This window comes from Thunnus maccoyii, chromosome 1 (genome assembly GCF_910596095.1).
Source record: "Thunnus maccoyii chromosome 1, fThuMac1.1, whole genome shotgun sequence".
Classification (NCBI taxonomy): domain Eukaryota; kingdom Metazoa; phylum Chordata; class Actinopteri; order Scombriformes; family Scombridae; genus Thunnus; species Thunnus maccoyii.
In genome coordinates, this window is record NC_056533.1 from 10,603,948 (window position 1) to 10,622,032 (window position 18,085).

An 18,085-nucleotide genomic window follows, 5' to 3' on the forward strand; every position below is an offset into this window, starting at 1 on the left:
CTTAATTAGCAGCAGAAACCTAGAGGGACTTTTCATAGTTGAGCAGCAGCGCTTGACTCACTTACTTAGCATGTGCAATGTTAGAAGTGGAAATTATGCAGGGTGAATTAGGCGTTGACTTTGGTAAAACTGTCTTGCAAAAACATAACAGCTTATTTTTCCTTTTAAAGCGTACGGAATGAGCAGAGAGTAAGTATATTACTTATTTAAGATTTACAAGTCATTTAACAGTAAAATTTACATTTTTTTTTATTCCTGCTAAGACTCCTATGTAGACATTTTAATGTGTATGCTGTTTGAGTTAAAAAAAAAACAAGAAGAAATAGATGAAGTCAGCATCTTCTCAGTTTAGTAAACAGCTTATTTATTCCTTTACAAAATAGGTACAAATACATAAGTATTGTTTTTTCACACAAACAGGAAATTTTCAAGATATATACAAGAGTTTACCAAAAATAACGTGGTTCTAATAAACACATAGTTTTGTAAACAATATTTACAAATCATCCTTACATTGAAATGTTATTTCCCCGGTCTGTTTACATCAGTAATATTGTCCTAATATTTTGGCTAAAAAGCTGTAGTAGTAGAAATGTCCTCCTGTGAAACCACCAGAAACCATAGAAATCATTATTAAAATCCTTTGAATTCACCACAATCGATATCATTGTGCTTGTTTTAAAACATGGTACTTTGGAGATAAAATTTATGAAAATGTGTTAAGCATAAAATCCAATCAAAGAAAAAAAAAGAAAAGAAAATATATTAAAAATAAGTGTCTTTTGACAGAAATTGGCAATACTGTTCATTACTTAAAAGAGTAATTTCTTTGCTATAATACAGTGACAGCTTTACGTTCAGGTAAAATAGATATTAAAAAAAGTGCTGTCTAAATTTACAATGCACAACAATTGTTTCAAATGTCACCCATATTTAAATAAATTTCAATATGACAAGAAAAGCTGCATAGAGGCCAAGATATTAAGTTAAATAGAAATAACACATATAAAACAAACAAAAACATAATGGACAATATTACATAATACAATAAGAATCTGAAAAAAAAAAAAAAATTAACAAGGCGACGATGCAATTTGACATGTAAAAAGCCAAGCATTTTACCCCATATTTCTCTTCAATCAGTAATACAAAAAAAGACATCAATTTTAGGCTGGAATCATACAAATGCTTCCTTCCACAGTTAAACATTACTTTACAGCTGTGATATTTCATTTCAGATCAAAATACAGACAAGTATAAGTGCTGTGCACTAAAATGCTTCATTGACTACTGTTGCCATTCAATCATTTCCAAAGTAGTGGGGAACTAAAGGGGGCTCCAGGGGCCCACCAGCAAAATGGAGAATAGTTCACTTTTAATTTTTAAAAATGTCATTAATGTGCAAATAGGACAGTGAGGGGGAAAAATGAAGGAATGTCTGTTTTTATCAGAGGTTTCACTCTTCCCCACCTCACCACCCCATCTACACCTAACATGAACCACTCCGAGCCGAAACTTACCTTCTTAAACAGTGATGTTGAAGAAGTGGGCATGATAGGACACAAATTACAAACATCTACTTATAAAAACAAGGTTCACATTATGTGTGGGTAAAAAAATACTGACTCACGCAACAATGGTGACCAATAAGAAACCGGTGTCATAGTGCGGACTGTCGTTTTGTTCAGTGACCTCTGCGGAGGGGTCAGAGGGAGTCTGACTTATAAGAAATACTCTACAGGTGAACAGAATAAACCATCTCATTTCAACTCATTCAAAACACATGGTTTTACCAAACATTAGCTTTCATAATATTGACACATGGGTTAGTCTTTTTCTTACAAAGCTCACATGTGATAAAAATATACATGCTGTAAAATAATTCAAAAAGAACTATTTACACATACAATAAGCAAATTGAACATGATGCTGTTATTTGGAATCTCAGTGTTTCAAAATGATGTCTTAGTATAGAAATCTGTAAAGTCTCTCATTTATTGAGTTCAGCTCGACTACATTCATTGAACTATGTTCAATAAATAGCTCGTGGAGAATATCGTAGGCTGTATTGAGGTGTGAACATAATTCTCTTCGCCAGAATGACCCTTACTTTGAGGTGGTTCATTGAAGCTACTGCCAAGAACGTCAAATAAACAGCTACCTGACATACGTGGAACGAGTTCTGGGTCAAGTCCTGCGACACAAAAAAAACCACTTTGTTCCTTTGTTAAACAAATCCAACTTCAACACAAAGAGTTTGATATGGCCTTAAAACTGAATGATCTAACTACACACCGTGAGGCTAAACGCAGAAGACACGGAACAACAGTTTTATTTTTGAGTTTTTCTCTCTCTCTCTCTTTCTTGTTATTAAAAGCTACATCGAACATCACTACAGTACATATGGAAACACAGAGCTGAAACATTAGACCTGATCTGAAGGCACGTGGCTGGGAAGGAGGAGGAGGAGGAGGTTGAGGTGGGCGCTGAGCGGAGCAGAGGCTACTTGAGCAGGGCGCGGTAAAGGAGGAGGGAGTGGGCGGTCTCTCTCTCCTGCTCCATGTAGAAAATTAAGTCCCTGAGGTTGACGCGGGTGATGCGTTGCCTTGTGTACTGGCGTGATGAGGTGGACGGGGCGGATGAGCTGGCCGGGGAGCCCGCCGTGCTGCCTGAAACCTGAGGACAAGGGAGGGGTCAAAAGGTGAGATGAATTTATAAAGGATTCCTTAACATTTTTATTTCCAAAGATCATAGCTTTCAAGTCTTAAAGTAACACAAACATTTTGATGTTGCCTTTTAATAAACCGTGACAATGATTCAACCTACTGCCAGGGTTTCCTACAGCAACACTGTGTTTGGTATAAACAGAAGAATTACAGTAGATAACTATTGTGAGCAGTGATACCTGCAATGGCTTAGCATCCAAAGGAAAAAGCACCATGTATCAAAATGAGGTAAACTGCAATAACTTTGGTGAGCCCTTCACTTTTCATCTAGCACCATCATCAGTTCAAAATTTAGAATTTGTCCAGGACTTTGGTTCTTGACCAACTGCCTAAAAAAACTAATGACATTCCCATCAGCCTCAGTACTTTGTGTTTAAAGCTAATGCACTACATTAACCCTACGCCATTTTATTTGAGTGTCCTAATGCTGAGTGTGTAAATGTGTCCACTGTATAGTTCCCTCAACAATTCACCAATGGAACAAAAAAAGTAGAGTCCATCTGCTTTCTGCTAACAATCCCACAGTGCAATGCTCCATATTTTATTGATGAGAAAATTACCATTGTGTGGTGATGCCGCAAAATGATGATGATTAGTGCATATCCAAAATCTTCATGTGCTGGTCACTGTTGAGTAAACTATTTACTGTGTATTATATAGGGAGTAGTGAATGAGTGAATAAGGGAGTGATTTCGGACATAGCCATTGTGAGCATGTTAGCATGCTGATGTTAGCGTTTAGCTCAAAGCATCGCTGTGCCTTCAGCCTCAAGGAGCCGCTACTGTGGTTGTAAGCTCCGAGTCTTGTTTCTGCCCAATTTCAAAATTCTTCTGGACATGGAGATGATGAAATCAATTTTCCATACTCTTCCAAAGCTGTATGGGAATCCTGAAACTGAGACAGGTGGAAATATTCCAGCCTTGAGCATTAAACTGGTGGACGTAGTTGTTATTAATCAACAGTGGCTATCAGCACCGCTATAGTTACCTACAGCAATGCTAAACCCTAACCTGAATCTTACCCCTGTACTAAGGCCCCTGCTGGAGAGCGCTCTGGGGTCACTTTATTTGTAATGATGCATTTATATGTATTTTAGTACATGTGTTTTATATGAGCTGAAAAATAAAATAATTTGGCCTTTATCAGAAATATTAAATGACTACTTATTTGTTTGGGTTTCTTTAGCCTTATTCTGTCCTTTACAGACTGTTTTGCAGTTTCTCTTTCAGGGAATTTGTCTTCACTTTGTCTTTAGTGAGGAAGAAGATCTGTGTCTTTGTGTTGTAGTCTAAGGGATAGTTTCCATGGTGAAACAAAACAGTGTTTAGAAGTAAGAAATACTATGTTTCACATTCACTAAAATGAAGTAATCTTCATTGAATGGCAAACACATTGACAGTATCAATAGTAAGGAATGTTGTGGCCTCTAAGCAAGTATACACCTCCTATTAAGAAAAATAATCCCTCTTGCAGAGCATGAATGAGATCAAAAAGATGCACTAATAACGTCCAGATCTTCAGGTGCAGCTGAGTGTTCTTAGATTTTTCTCTTAAAATAGCTGAACATGAGGCTGAGAAAACACTGGCAACGTGTTCCGACAGCAAGGGAAACCATCATTTGTATTTAAGTATGTTTTATGGCTCTTTACATCGCCTGGAATATGAACAGATTTTCTCTCTAAATAAACAATGCTGCTGACATACAGTAGATCTGAGCTGACATCCCACTCTGAAATGGAGCCCTTGTTGTTTGTATTTGATCCAGGAAAAATGAGAACGATAAAAAAAGGGAGTGTATACAGAGGCTGATACAAATCAAGAGATGCATTTACATTTGGAAATGAGAAACACTGGGAAACAAATCCAGCAAGTGCCCACTTGAACCCAGGCGGAGAGAAATAAGACAGACATTTCAGTCAGGAACACCCTCTCACAATTACATTGATTGCACCACTCTGTAAACACACAGTACAGACAGGCCTTAATTGCAAACATATGATGGGTATGAATTTACAAGAACCAAACCAAAGTCCCTCTAGCACCCGCCCCCTGTCTTTGTGTACACTGTATGACGGTGCCTTGTCTCAAGTTTCCCACAGTACACTCTCTGACCCCTGGACACTGGTTGATGAGTGAGGGTAGCCGGGCCACTGTTCCCGCCAACTTACCTCAACCACATCTATCGTCTCTGGCCAGTAAAGTTAACATGCTGGGACTGCCTTGGATTGAGGGGCAAGTGGGTACAGCCAGCTTTTCAGCACCCCAGAGCACACCAGACCCTCACTTTGGGGAGCGACCCCAGCCTAATCAGGTCAATCATGGCTGACCACATGTGAAAGATGGGCCTGCCTACTGCCATGCCAATTACTGCCACTCACAAGTAAGCCCGGCGACAGGGCCACAGATTTTACCAATCAAAGCCATCCATCCACCTGGACGGATGGGCAGTAGTAGCCACAGGCAGGCGGTGCTGCGATGGTGCCGTGGTTCCAGTGGTGATGGCGGGGAGGAGGGAAACAGTGACTACAGCCAGACATAGCTGCAATGGTAGTGTGCCACAGCTCCCAGAATGCCTTTTTCCCTTCAGGGACAGGGGCAGCCTTAAGTGATCCAAATACAGGCAGAAAGGTCAGCGCTCGTCCAGGAATTCACTCAACACAGCCTTTCTTCTTCCCTCTGTCTATATATGCTCTACGCATAAAGACTGCCAGCAACCCAAACACCGGTATGTTGTCGTCGGTATCTATGGAGACCGATCCCTCTCGCCGGTACACGCAGGAAATCATGTCGTGGAGGAGGGGTAAACACCAACGCTAAACAAAGCAGATGGCTGAGTGTCAGTTAAAAAGGAAAGCGAGACATCAACGACCACGCTTTCCCTGTCGCCAGCAATTACACAGTAATTGTGTCTGAAATTCATTGAAAAACAAAATGGCAGGCTTTGTAAGGTCACACTGGATGAAAAGAAAAAGTGAGAAGAGGAGAAAATGCAGGAGAGCGGAGGCACAGAGAGGGTGGGGGGTGGAGTTGGGGGGCAAAACTGAAAGTCTCAAAATCAGCTTGGCCAAGAAAGATCCATGAGGCAAAAAACAGCATCTGTCATTTTATCTGTGATGGGCGCTTGGAGGCATTATGTCATATGACATATCCATCGTACAGAACGCGCAGGGATACTTCGATACATCTCTTCAGACATTTGACTTGTTTGGAGCGGGGGACAGAGAGGAAAACAGAGAGAGAGAGAAAGAGAGAGAGAGAGAGAGAGAAAGCATAGTAGATAAAACCTGAGGAGAGGAGAGGAGAGGAGAGGAGAGGAGAGGAGAGGAGAGGAGAGGAGAGGAGAGGAGAGGAGAGCCTGTAATAAGGCCTCTTTGCTGGCTCTGGTCTTCAGAAACATTCTGTTGACATACATGACAGCGTGCCAATGGGCCAGACACATTATTTTACACTATTTCACCTACCCCCTCACTCCAATAGTCTTCGCTCACACAAATGTGCATGAACAGAGGAGCAGAAAGAACAAGCCTAAATGTGCTTTGTACAGCTGACAATCAGTATAATACGGTACGTGGCAAACAATGCAAGAGAATAAAAGACAGACTGAGGGAAGAGCAGAAATATGATCACCATGATTCTGATACAGGGACCTGGCAATTACACTACAAGAATTTCTTGTTTGCAAAACCTTCACTTCAGATTTATAAATGTTCCAGCATAATAAGTGGTGGTTCATGACTATTTCTTTTGACATCTCTGGTGATGTTGTAGTATGTTGGAGTCATACTATAAGCAACATTTTAAAAAGGTTACTTGTACTGTAAATGATAGAATTACATATTTTTGGCAATTGCACCAACATAGAATATTATTTAAATGAGAGAAACAGTGGATCCGAAATGGCACCCTGCAGAACTCCATAAGCAGAGAAGTACAGGTTAAATGGGAACCACTGTCCACAGAAGTATTTAACAAGCAGCACTAGAATATTCTTCAGGGGTGCTGACTAAATGGATCCAAATCAGTTAGAAGTAGCATTTTTTGTAGCAAATACATTAATCAATGCAATAATTATCTTTCACAATTCTTGGTATTAGAGATGAAAACAACAGCACAGTATCCACTCAGACCAACTAATATAATGTTACATCCAAAAATTCAATAATTCAACTTTTACAACCTTTTCTAATAAACTAATTTTATACAAATCTATTTTCTACATAATTGTATTCAAATCTTATCAGCTCAGGATTCTCAGCAAGGAGCTGTGCATAACAATTTTGGCATAGTAATCATAGTCAGAACTGCAGGTCACATGGTGCCCTAGGACTCAGAACGGCTTGTTCGCATACACATCGATTACAAAAGCTGTACAATTATAAGGAAAAGTTGAACCTTTAGGTCCAACACATATTTAAAAGTAACCAAGAGCTGTAGAGATAGGATTCGGTGGGTGAGCAGCTTGTGTTGTGTGGAATGGACAGCCATGTTTGGACTCTTCATCCACTGTATAAGTATGTTCATAATAAGAGAAAACCATTCTTCTTTTATTGGACAAATTCAGCAGGTCCTCAGCCCTCCGATCACCCACAACATCCACTTAACCTTGAGAGGATTAAAATTAATTTCCATTTTGCTAAATTTACTTTTGAGTAATAATGTATGTTTTCAAACTCTCTCTCACTCTCTCTGGTTTTGGGTCCCTGTCTCCTATTGTGCAGCGGCAGCAACCATGTTGTAGGTGTCTTGAGGAATTTACATTCAGTCCTTTCCTTTATTGTTTGAGAGGTGGGGGCTTGCTGATCTGTGGCTTTGAACCCTGAGTGGCACCTGTGCCTTGATGCTGGAGTCAATATTGGATTTGGCCCAGGTCACACCTTAGGGCGGTGGGTTAATGGCCCACTTTGCCAGGCACACAAAGCTGCTCGGCCGTGCACAGGCTAACCTGCTGTCTCAGCACTCCGCACCTCACAGCAGAAGTTGCAGACAGGGGCTGTATGGTGAGAGAACACACACACACACACGTGTACTGTGTGTGACGACACAGTGGCTAACATATTGTGTTAACTAAGACTGCAACATGAGGTGAAAACATTGCTCAGCATTCATGTTGAGGGATAAAGACTTGAGCCCCAATGTTGGGTGAGAAACAGATAAGCTGTTCATGATGCAACATTACTCTATTGTTGTTATTACTTTGATGCTGAAAAATCCGTTTAAACTCTGATGTCTATGCTTCAGGCAAGGAGGACATATATAGCACAACAGAGACAGACTGTTGACAAGCTAAACAAAGGAGCGAAGCGAAAGATGAACCAGGTGGTGTTCTTTAAAGTTAAAGCCAGGGTAGAAATTAACAGCAGTCAAATACTGATGAATTTTGTGTATATGCTGGCCACGTTGGCAAGTAGCCAGCCATGATTTGGTGGTCCAGTTGCATTTGTAGAGTGCAATTGGTTGGTAGAGCAGTTAAAGAGGCTTGGAGGTACTCAGGCCTCCTCACATTAGGAGTACCTGAGTGACTGACGAAGTGGCATACTGCTGGCTGACTGAAGGACTCGCTGATTCGCTGACTGACGGACAAACTGAAGAACTGACTGTTTGGCTGACTGGCTGAGGGCCTGACTGACTCACTGACTGGCTGACTAATTTACTGACTGCAGGACTGACTGACTGGTTGACTGACTATGTGCCAGGAAGCAAAGCTTTCCCACATGTTCTCCTCCACGCCGCATTTCAGTCGGGGAACGCTGCCTCGTCCCTTCACAGTGTTTACAGTGTGGAGCCCAGCCGTGGGAGTGCAGCCCCGCTTCATCTCTGCACTCGGCCTGAAACGCCTCTCCTACGGCCACCATTAATCAGCAACAGAGACTTTCTCTCTCCCTCTCTCGCCTCTCCTTTTTCTCGCTCCTCTACGCCCACAGACATGCTGGATGAGGCCATTTTGAAAGAGTTAACAGATGTCGGCTGATTTGCCCCAGGCTTTCTGACATTGCCCGAGTGATGTATTTGATGTGGAGTTTATTCAGCTCTAATAAATGTATAAAGAATTAGAATAATAATTCACAGATGTACATACCCAGATTATATGCCGGAGCCTCTCTTTGAAGCAGACAAGGCAGCCAAGATTAACAGAACCAGGGGAAAGGATGAAAAGGGTTTTGGTTCAGTCCACCGATAATCAGAGAGGTCAGGATGGACTAATACCACGGCTTTATGTTTATGCACCGACACAGACGGCCTTTGTTCCCATCACAGGTTCCTTTTCTGCGGAAAAGCCTAAACAAGAGGCTTCCATTGTCATTGCGCTTTTTTTTTTTTTTTAATAGAGCAGAGTCAAACATTTGCTTTATCTGTTGATTCTTGTCTCATACATGTGTTTCTTAATTTGTCATTTTGTGAACGGCTGAGAGAAAAACCGAAAGAATGAGGGAAAAATACAAACGGGATGAGGGTGAGGTCTAGCATTCTGATCATGGCACAAAAAAAAATGAGGGAATTACTTTCAAAACAAACAACTTCCATTTGCTTCACAACTAAAGAACAACAAATCTCAAAAATGGCCAGTTGCAGAGCATCTTAATACACACATAAACCATAAAAACAGCTACACAGCTCCATGGCAATGCATAGCAACCGTGCAGAATTTCAGTCAAGGAGAAAGAAGGCAAAAAAACACCTTATTACTTCTAACTCCTGCAAGCCATTTTGGTCTCCAAAGGTTTTAGAGCGCCGCAGGCCATGTGTCTGCAGTGTTTCGGGAAATGACTTGCCTTCGCACGAACACTGCTATGTTCTGCAGCACTGCTGCCCCCAGCATCCCCGCTCAATTTCTGTTTAACCCCTTCCTGCCTTCCCTCACACTGACTCACTGCAACAGAGAGCTCACACCCAGCACAATGCTGTCACATTGTTCAGCCTCCAACAAACCAAGGCAAATCAGACCAGCTTTTTCACGAGCTAACACATTAACTCCACGTCTAATTTGGCTACTTAAGCATGTGATGGCTCTTAACAAACATGGTGCACGAAAGGTGTAAGGTTATGTGGGGCAGAGAAAGATGGGAGCAAAAAAAGCCCCTTCACCATTCCACTTGATCTACTACAATGTGCGACACAGTTTGCACACTTGAGTGTGTATCAACGGTGGATTAAATCTGCAAACTCGTTGACACAACACATAATTAAAACATCTTGCTCGAGGTCAGGAATTTTCTAATTAGTAGTGTACTGACAAAGCTGCAATTCCATCGCCCTGAGTTTCAAAGTCCACAGGTTACTGCTAAGATGAAAGCTGACCCTGGAGCACTATTCTGCAGGGCTGCTCATACAATTCCTCAGAAGACAGTCACAGGGTCACCAAGCTAAACAGTGTGCTGCACCCGGAACCTCGCTCCCAAACAAAGAACTTCAAACTTTCCTGCCTGGAAACACAATCTTAGCCCCCCCCCTCTCTCTCTTTTTCTTTTCAACCTGAGAGAAACAAAAGATTGTGTGAAGGCAACCAGAGGAAGAAACCATAACATTGTTTTTAATCTGTTTAATTAAAATTCTCTAATCCTGGCTAGCTGAACAACTTGTTAAATACTACAAAGGCTTTATTAGCTGCGTCTTTGTAGCTTATGTTGGCAACATTACTTAGGATTGTGAGGTAATAACATTTTTGTTCATATTTTGGTTACTTTTTGGGCTATTGAATGAATAGAAATCTTTTTGTCTACAATCAGAATAGTGCAACAGCAATGAAGCAGCTAGTATCAGAAATGAAACAATACAGATGATGATTTTGTTGTTGTGATTTACTGTTTAAATCGGCTTTATTTGCCTGAAGATCATAATCCAATCAATAATCCACCAAGAAATGTGTTCAATGTTTTTTCTCCCTGCTGTTTTCTATAGAGAGCGAGAGAGAGAGAGAGAGAGAGAGAGAGAAGCTGAGAAGCCACTAACAGCCTGCATAAACCTGGACAATTAACACAGGCCAAGTATCTTTGGCTACATAAAGTATCAGAAGTAGAACTTTTTCAACATTAAATATTCAAAGCGTTTCATATATAAAATGAACCCAATTAGAGTTAAAATAGGAGAAGTGTAATGAGTCTCAAGTCAGAATGCTTGTCTTCAGAACTACTCGCTAATGAGCCCTTGTTGGTTTTGCACACTTTACTTTCAATGGTGTGGCACTGTCATTTCTGCTGGTTTTTAATTTTTAATTCAAGTTGAATGAGAGGGTGGTGACTGAGTTAATAATCAAGGCACCGGGGTGTTTTGCAGCCGATGGATAGCTGGAAGAAGTTGCCAAATGAGGCTTGTGGTCCGCCCTTTGATGTCTTTGCGAAACGTTCCAAATAGGAACAACCAGTTAACAAAAGCCTATCAGTTCAGAGTGGTATCGAACATAAATGACCACACTAAGGGGAACGCATCCTGCAAATGGCCTAATTAGGGAAAAGAGTAGGCTAGCAAAATAGCATGGAACTGAATAACACATAATCTGAGCACTAACAGACACTGACTTGAGAATGAGATAAGAGACCGAAAGGCAGCACGACGGATCCCGCCGCTCTGCAGACATGTGCCGTGTGCTGAACTGTCAGTCTTCACATAAATCCTCATATGAGCAGTGACACATTTCACATACAAGAAAAGAAACGTACCAAGGGGCCACAGTAGATATGCAGATAGAGGAGATTAGAAAGCACATTTACGGCGGAGGTTCACACTATGAATTGGTTCTTGATCTCAAATTGACATAAATGGGGCCATTTTTGACATCATTTAGCCATCACAGGCTCAGTTCCAGCGCCGCTGTCACCAGTCCCCATGCACCTGATGTGACGCCTGCTAAGTGTGAGGCAGGAAAACGGCTGTCTGAAGAGCAGGTCTGATTAAAATCCAGGCTCTTCTGGGGAAAGAGTAGAGTTTCATGTTTTATATAGATGGCCCAGAAAGACAAATCGAAACTTTACTGGAGGAATTTTTTTTTTTTTAAACAGAGTGCCTTTGTGAACATTTGTGACCCCCAGTGTCATTGTTTTTCATCCAACAAGCTTCCAATGCAAACGGCTGCTGGAGTTTTTACAGATATTCAGAAATAAATGCTTCCTTTTCCACTCTGAGCATTTGAAAATGATGTTAAATCAACTTTTTCATACTATAAATATACTACTGCTACTACGACTTCAGCTGACAAGCTTGATATAGACATACAGCAGAACCCTGCTGAATCCACAGTACATTTGGTGACACAATGTCAAAAGTGAAATCACATAATACATTGTCAGTTAGGAATCTGGGGGTGGTTGGAGGTTAAAAATGGCAGGTAGTATTGCAAAATTTGGCCTCAGTTAAGGTGTTTCTCATTACAATTTTGCTGGCACTTTTCTGGAAGCCTCGTTACTCCCTTCAGGTTCCTCTTCCACAGGCCCAGAAGGCTTCCTTCTTACCTGCACAGCATTTTGGAAACTTGCTTTATTATACCACATACAACAGCATCATTTTCCAGGCAGCTGTGTGTGTATGTGTGTGTGTGTATATAACGCTTATCTACATATTGACTTGGTTTAAATCCACACCCTTGTCTGCCATAATAATTACACATCTTGTAAAAGGAAGTACTCAATTCTTCCTGCACCTGAGGCGGGCAGCTGCAGGAGGTGCCCACCGGCGCCCAGCAAACACACCTCCGGCGCTGCCTGGTATCCAAACAGCTTCAGCACACACCCACAGCCATTGCCTTCCATGGTGCAATGGTGGCTTTCTATTAGACTCCAAGTGAAGAGAAAGTGCCACCACAAGCACAGTTCAACGTGCCTCTATGCATTGCAGGAACAAAGCAGTCGGGATAGTTCGGACAGGTAATAAAGACAGCAGGGGCCTGCTTTAAAGTTGTCAACGAGTCAGACCACACACATGCATAATGGGCGCAGCACACACCTCAATACACACTCGACAAAGCAGTAGTGTGTAGTGACACAGGCCAGCCCAGGAGGTATGTTTACATTTTGTGGCTCTCTGGACCTTGTTGTATGTGTACATAAAAATTGCTCTAAAAGGCCTGGCAGGTCTTTTTCAGCCAAACCACATCTATTGCTCAGAACTGCCATGACATGTAATCAGAACACTGATGTGGGTGATAGAGGCCATATCCAGCTATTCACAACTCTCCCAAAGTTCTATCAGTGGAGGGCGTTCATTAGTCCAACAAATACATAATTTATGCAATCTAAAAAATACATGTGATCATGAATCAAAATGGGAATGAGAGACACAGAAACATTGAGGTTCTCTGGTGATGCCGATTCTTTGTTTCGGGAAAAGCGAACAGAGGTCAAGTGCTGGGCAGCTGCCCTGCCAAACATGGCCAACATTGTTGTTCTACTGCTCAGAGGCCAAACTACAGTCAGACCTGGTGACACTCTGCTCTAAAACAGCAGCAATCTGTGTTTATTACAATTATTTCTTCTCTCAGAGTACACCCATGTATTTCAATTGTTTCCTCTGCATTTACCATCGTATCAAATCTAACCTATTGTGTAATCGGTGCTAAATACACAACTGGGTATCATATACAGTATATGGATTTTAGTGGGGATGTACATCACGATTCAGGCTACTTGGGAAACAATAGGTTAGCGTGCATGCTAACTGATATGTACAACACACCCCTGGGAGCACACAGCATCTTCAGCAACACATCCAAAAAATCTAAAACAGCACTAGAGCCAATAGCCTTTATCCTCTCTACATTCAGGACTGATAACATTCATGCGCATGGTGATGTCTGAATTCTGCTGAGATTATTTGTCAAAAACGCCTGAATTTCACAGTTAATTGGCCTCCCTAATTAGCACAGGATGTCTAATTCCCATTGCAGTCAGTGTGCTAAATGGTAAAGCTTTAGCAAGCGGATGCCATTCCTTTTCGTTGAGCAGAGAGACTCCCTGTGCAAGCTGAGCTACACTGTACATTACACACTCAATGATCGATTCTAAATCTTAATTAGGGAAACGACAAACAAGCAAGGGGACTTAATGAACTGTGTACCTTGTCAAACAGCTGGCTGATTATATTTATTGAGATATATGTTAAATTTAATGATTTGGGCAATTAACTGTAGACCCTTCTGTAATCTCTAAGGGACATAAAGGGGCCAGGGAGGCAAGCACCAGGGCCACAGACCTAATGGAAAGCAGCTGACAAATATTTGTCATCCCCAGAGTGCTGAAACAGGCATCAGCGGCTAAGAAGACCTTGTGCTCAGAAATAAAGATGTCATACCAATTTCACTCCCTTGTGTGCTTCAATTCCAGTCACTTGCGCTCCTGGTTAACACAGCTCTGATGCTGTAATAAGACATGTTTCAGGCACTCTCTGCTTTGTTGAGACCCTTATCCCATTTAATGATCTGAGATGTTCTGCAAAAACAATACAGAAACATAACAAAAGATGTCTAAAAGTGGGCACAGTCTTTATTATCAGTGCCTTTTTTTTCCTGGCCATCCATTTCTAACTTTTTTTTCTAAATTGGTCAAATGGAAAGCAGTGAAAAGCGAGAAAAAAAAAATTAAGCTGAGCTGAAAAGTGCGACTTGGATTTAATATTTTATAATTGCCAAGGGACATTCTAAGATCAATGAATTTTTGCCCGGGACGCACATCAGAAAGAGATGTACTTCAGTCTTTTTAGGGAACATTGGTCTATTTAATTCCAGTGTCTGATGCATGTGAAATATGCCTTCCATGGCCTCCTTCTTCTTCCCCAGGCACTGCTGCAGGCAGACATTACCACTTTTAATGGGCTGCCATGAGAAGAGGCAAGTCAGCCAATAACCCATCCTCACTAATGGATCGCCTTGTTTGTTCTCTTTCACCATTTTCTGAAGCTAATTTTAGATGTTCTGTTTTTGCGTTAAAAGACAAAATAGAGGACACTGTATCACAACAATATTTCAACAGAAAATAATGCAATAAATTGTTCTTAGAGTGAAAGACAGAATAAGTACTGTGTTACGTGAGCTATTCATTTACATGGATCATCTCTGTTGAGTTAAGTAGCTGGTGGTTGGTCCGGGTTATGAGGGATAGCTGAAGTATAACTGGAAGCCAAAACAGGGACTCTCACTGAGAGAAAAAGGCACTTCTTGGGTCTGTAGTAAAAAGCTTAGAGAATAGAATAATGGGGTTAATTAACAACTGATCACCTCACTGATTGATCAAAAACATATTCGCTAGTCAGTTCGTCAAAATTTAACCTCAAAGTGTCGCCAGAGAGCAAGAAGTTGCAGAGAGCTGCTACTTACAGGATGCATAATGTACACCTCCAAAATGAAAAGTCCTGAATCAGATTTTGGAAAACTCAAACTACTCTGGCATTTCTGCCATGTAGCTGTAGTATTTTGCCTACTCCGTACATATTACCACCTCTCCTCCGCCCTCCTTGGCATTCTTCTGCCCCCCTGCCAACAGCTAATGAAAGATCTTTTCCAGCCTTTTCTCCTTTCTTTCCCCAGGCTCAAACCTTGACAGCTGACAATGGAGCTGACATAAAACTTATAGTCAAAGGAAAACAAACTTAAATACATAGCGACAAGAAAATGTACTCCTCCCCGGTAATGCCACGGTGCTGTGCTGCACAAAGCAATCAGGGTGAAATCTAACAGCATCGCAGGAGGTTCTATAAATAACGACAGTAAGTCACACAAAGACACAGGAGTTTCTTAAGTGAGCCATAACAGAAAGAACTCTCCTGGCTCTCCAGGGCTCCACCATGTAAGTTTCAGAGGCTTCTTGTTGACAACTTCATTAGCAGCGCCCGCGCTCTAAAACTCTCATGTCGTTCGACAACATTATCACAAGTTAGGAATAAGAATTTGGAGGCCCAGAGTTTCCATCTCCTCCAGGATGGAGTAACACAAGCAGGCACAGGATGGCAAAGCAGTGATTGAGGCATTTTCTCTGCCTATCCCTATGAGTGGTGAAGGCGTAGGATGAGGAGAGTGGGTTTGCACAGTGCGGTATAGCACAGCATGGGGCCCAGGATGTTAGGCTGTCCCCAGGTCCCTGACCAGCAGGCTAGCTAGAGAGCCAGCCATTATCGGCCCGCCTCCATAACAGCTAGGCAGAGGGGGGAAAAAAAGGCAGCAAATTTCATTCTTCAGAAATTTAATTATATCAAGATTAACAAGGGAGGTAATTAATTTCTTTAAGATGGGTATCTTTTAAGTGCCTGGGGCTCAACTTTGTTGTCAAAACTGTATATTTAACCATTATTTCAGGGCAAAGTTTTAAAGGCAGAAATGAGGGGGATCACTACTTTGCCATGAATATGGATATATAAGAGCTTCTTATCTAAATAGGGGGATTACACTGTTAACACTAATGTGTACATTTATGTACATATATGAGTGTAAGATCTATGAAGGAATTTTTACAACTAGAGCATCAAAATTAGCTGCATCAACTACATTTAAAATAATTTCCTAAATGTATAATCACAATGGCGTTTTTTTTTTTCAGCTTAGACTGAGCCCTGTGGTCTGCAAACCACAAGGCCATCCAGAACTTCAAACTGTCCAAGGCATTAAAGCAGATCTTCAACAGGACAAACACAAACGTGATCATTTTCAGAATGGAGTCCTGAGAGAGAAGAAGGTGGCGTGACGCTTTCATATATGAGTCAAATAGAATTTTCATCAATTTCTCTTCAAGGTCAAAGAGTTTAAAATAAAAGACAGAGTCCAAAGTGGTCCCAAACCTGTTCCTGGAAGCTAAGTTTATAAGTCTGGGTTCAAAGATAACACACCATTTATCCCATTTAGCTATTTACATGAAAAGGTTTACAAACACTGTCAAAAGCATAAAATTCTTACTAGGGCTCAACTGATGCTGGATTTTTGGAACTGATGCCGATGCCGATATTTGGGAATAAAAAAATTCCAATATTCCAATATATCGGCTGATAATCTTATATATACAGAATTTTTACATAAAAACACACTTTTTGCAATGATCCCTCAAATGTGGTTATCAAACACTTGTGACAAACATATGTAATGGAGGCATGATATCTTACTGTTTAACAATAAACTTTATTGTATAAACTTCACTGGGAATTTAATAATTATAAATAACTATAAATAAAAAAACATAAAACAAAAAAACGTATGTATATGTTAAACTTCAATTAAGAAAAATCATTCAAATATACATGAAATGCTGCCTGTATAACTTAAAAAAATATAGACAGACAGATAGATAGATATCTATAAACATATATATATTGGCACATATCAGACAGCATATACACTGATAGTGATATATCTGTGATAGGCCAATATCAGCCAATAATATCGGCTGACCGATATATCGGTCGGGCTCTAAATCTTACATTTACACATAAAAATTCTCCAGTTGTGTTTTGAGCTTTAGTGTAAGTGTGTAATGTTTTCTCTCTTGAGGGCATCTTTAGGAGGTTTATTGTATTGATGCAGATTGATTTTATAGTTTAGACGGAGCACGATGAGCTAAATGTATTCATCAAAACCCAATAATATCGCAGATACTGTACAATCTAATTTGTAAACTCAGTGAAAAATATATGTTATGTCATGATCTCATGGTACGAGGTGGAACAACCTGTAAGATGTAGGAATCTTCTCTTCATTATTGAGAATGTTTAATTAATGTCTTGTTTCTTTAATTGTGACTCACCAGAAACATATATGTGCATCACTGGTCTTTGAGCCCCTTTCAGCGCCCTTCCATGAATGAAGGGATTAAAGCCAGTGACAGTGAGTCAAGCTGACAGTTGCCATATATTCAAGACCTAACAGACTATACTGGCTGCTACAGTATCTCTTCTGTTCCTTCATTCTATACTTATTTAAATTTGTCTGTAAAGAGCAAGATATAAACATGTCAGAAAGTAAATTATTCTTTTCATGCCTCATATCATCTTTACAGTAGAGAAACATCAGTTCAAGTCGTATACATATAAACTGGTTAAATGGATAGAGACAGCTGTACAAACAAGCTATTCAGAGAAACTCTTGAATATGTCTTTGAAGATTTGTATATAAATGGAAAACAAACAGAGTGGAAATCTTTTTCTTAACTCATTAAAAGCCATATTATGTTTTAATACATACTGCAGTGTACACATATAACAACAGTTGAGTTATCTGAAGAACTACAACAACTGTCATTAAACACAAAAATATGGTAAAAAAAAAAAAAAAGTAACAATATTTTAATTATATAACAAGCTTGTGTTTTGTTAAACTGGCCGGTATTTTTTTCAGAACAGGATGTTTTCTGCTGACAAGTTGGTTTAATTTGCAGTTTAAGTTTTATTCACCTCTT

General features: G+C 40.5%; 1 protein-coding gene across 2 annotated transcripts in view; it reads right to left on the reverse strand.

Annotated features, from left to right (window-relative positions):
- Positions 1 to 340: 340 nt before the first annotated feature.
- LOC121895498 (transcription initiation factor TFIID subunit 4-like) overlaps positions 341 to 18,085 on the reverse strand; it is a 92,497-nt gene continuing 74,752 nt past the window's right edge. The window contains exon 14 of one of the 2 annotated variants that reach the window (XM_042408674.1): positions 341 to 2,676. In XM_042408674.1, the coding sequence (XP_042264608.1) occupies positions 2,503 to 2,676 (174 nt within the window). In that variant the 3' untranslated portion in view covers positions 341 to 2,502. Of the gene's footprint in view, positions 2,677 to 7,484; positions 7,717 to 18,085 lie in introns of those variants that run through there. The other variant, XM_042408683.1, reaches the window with a different exon arrangement.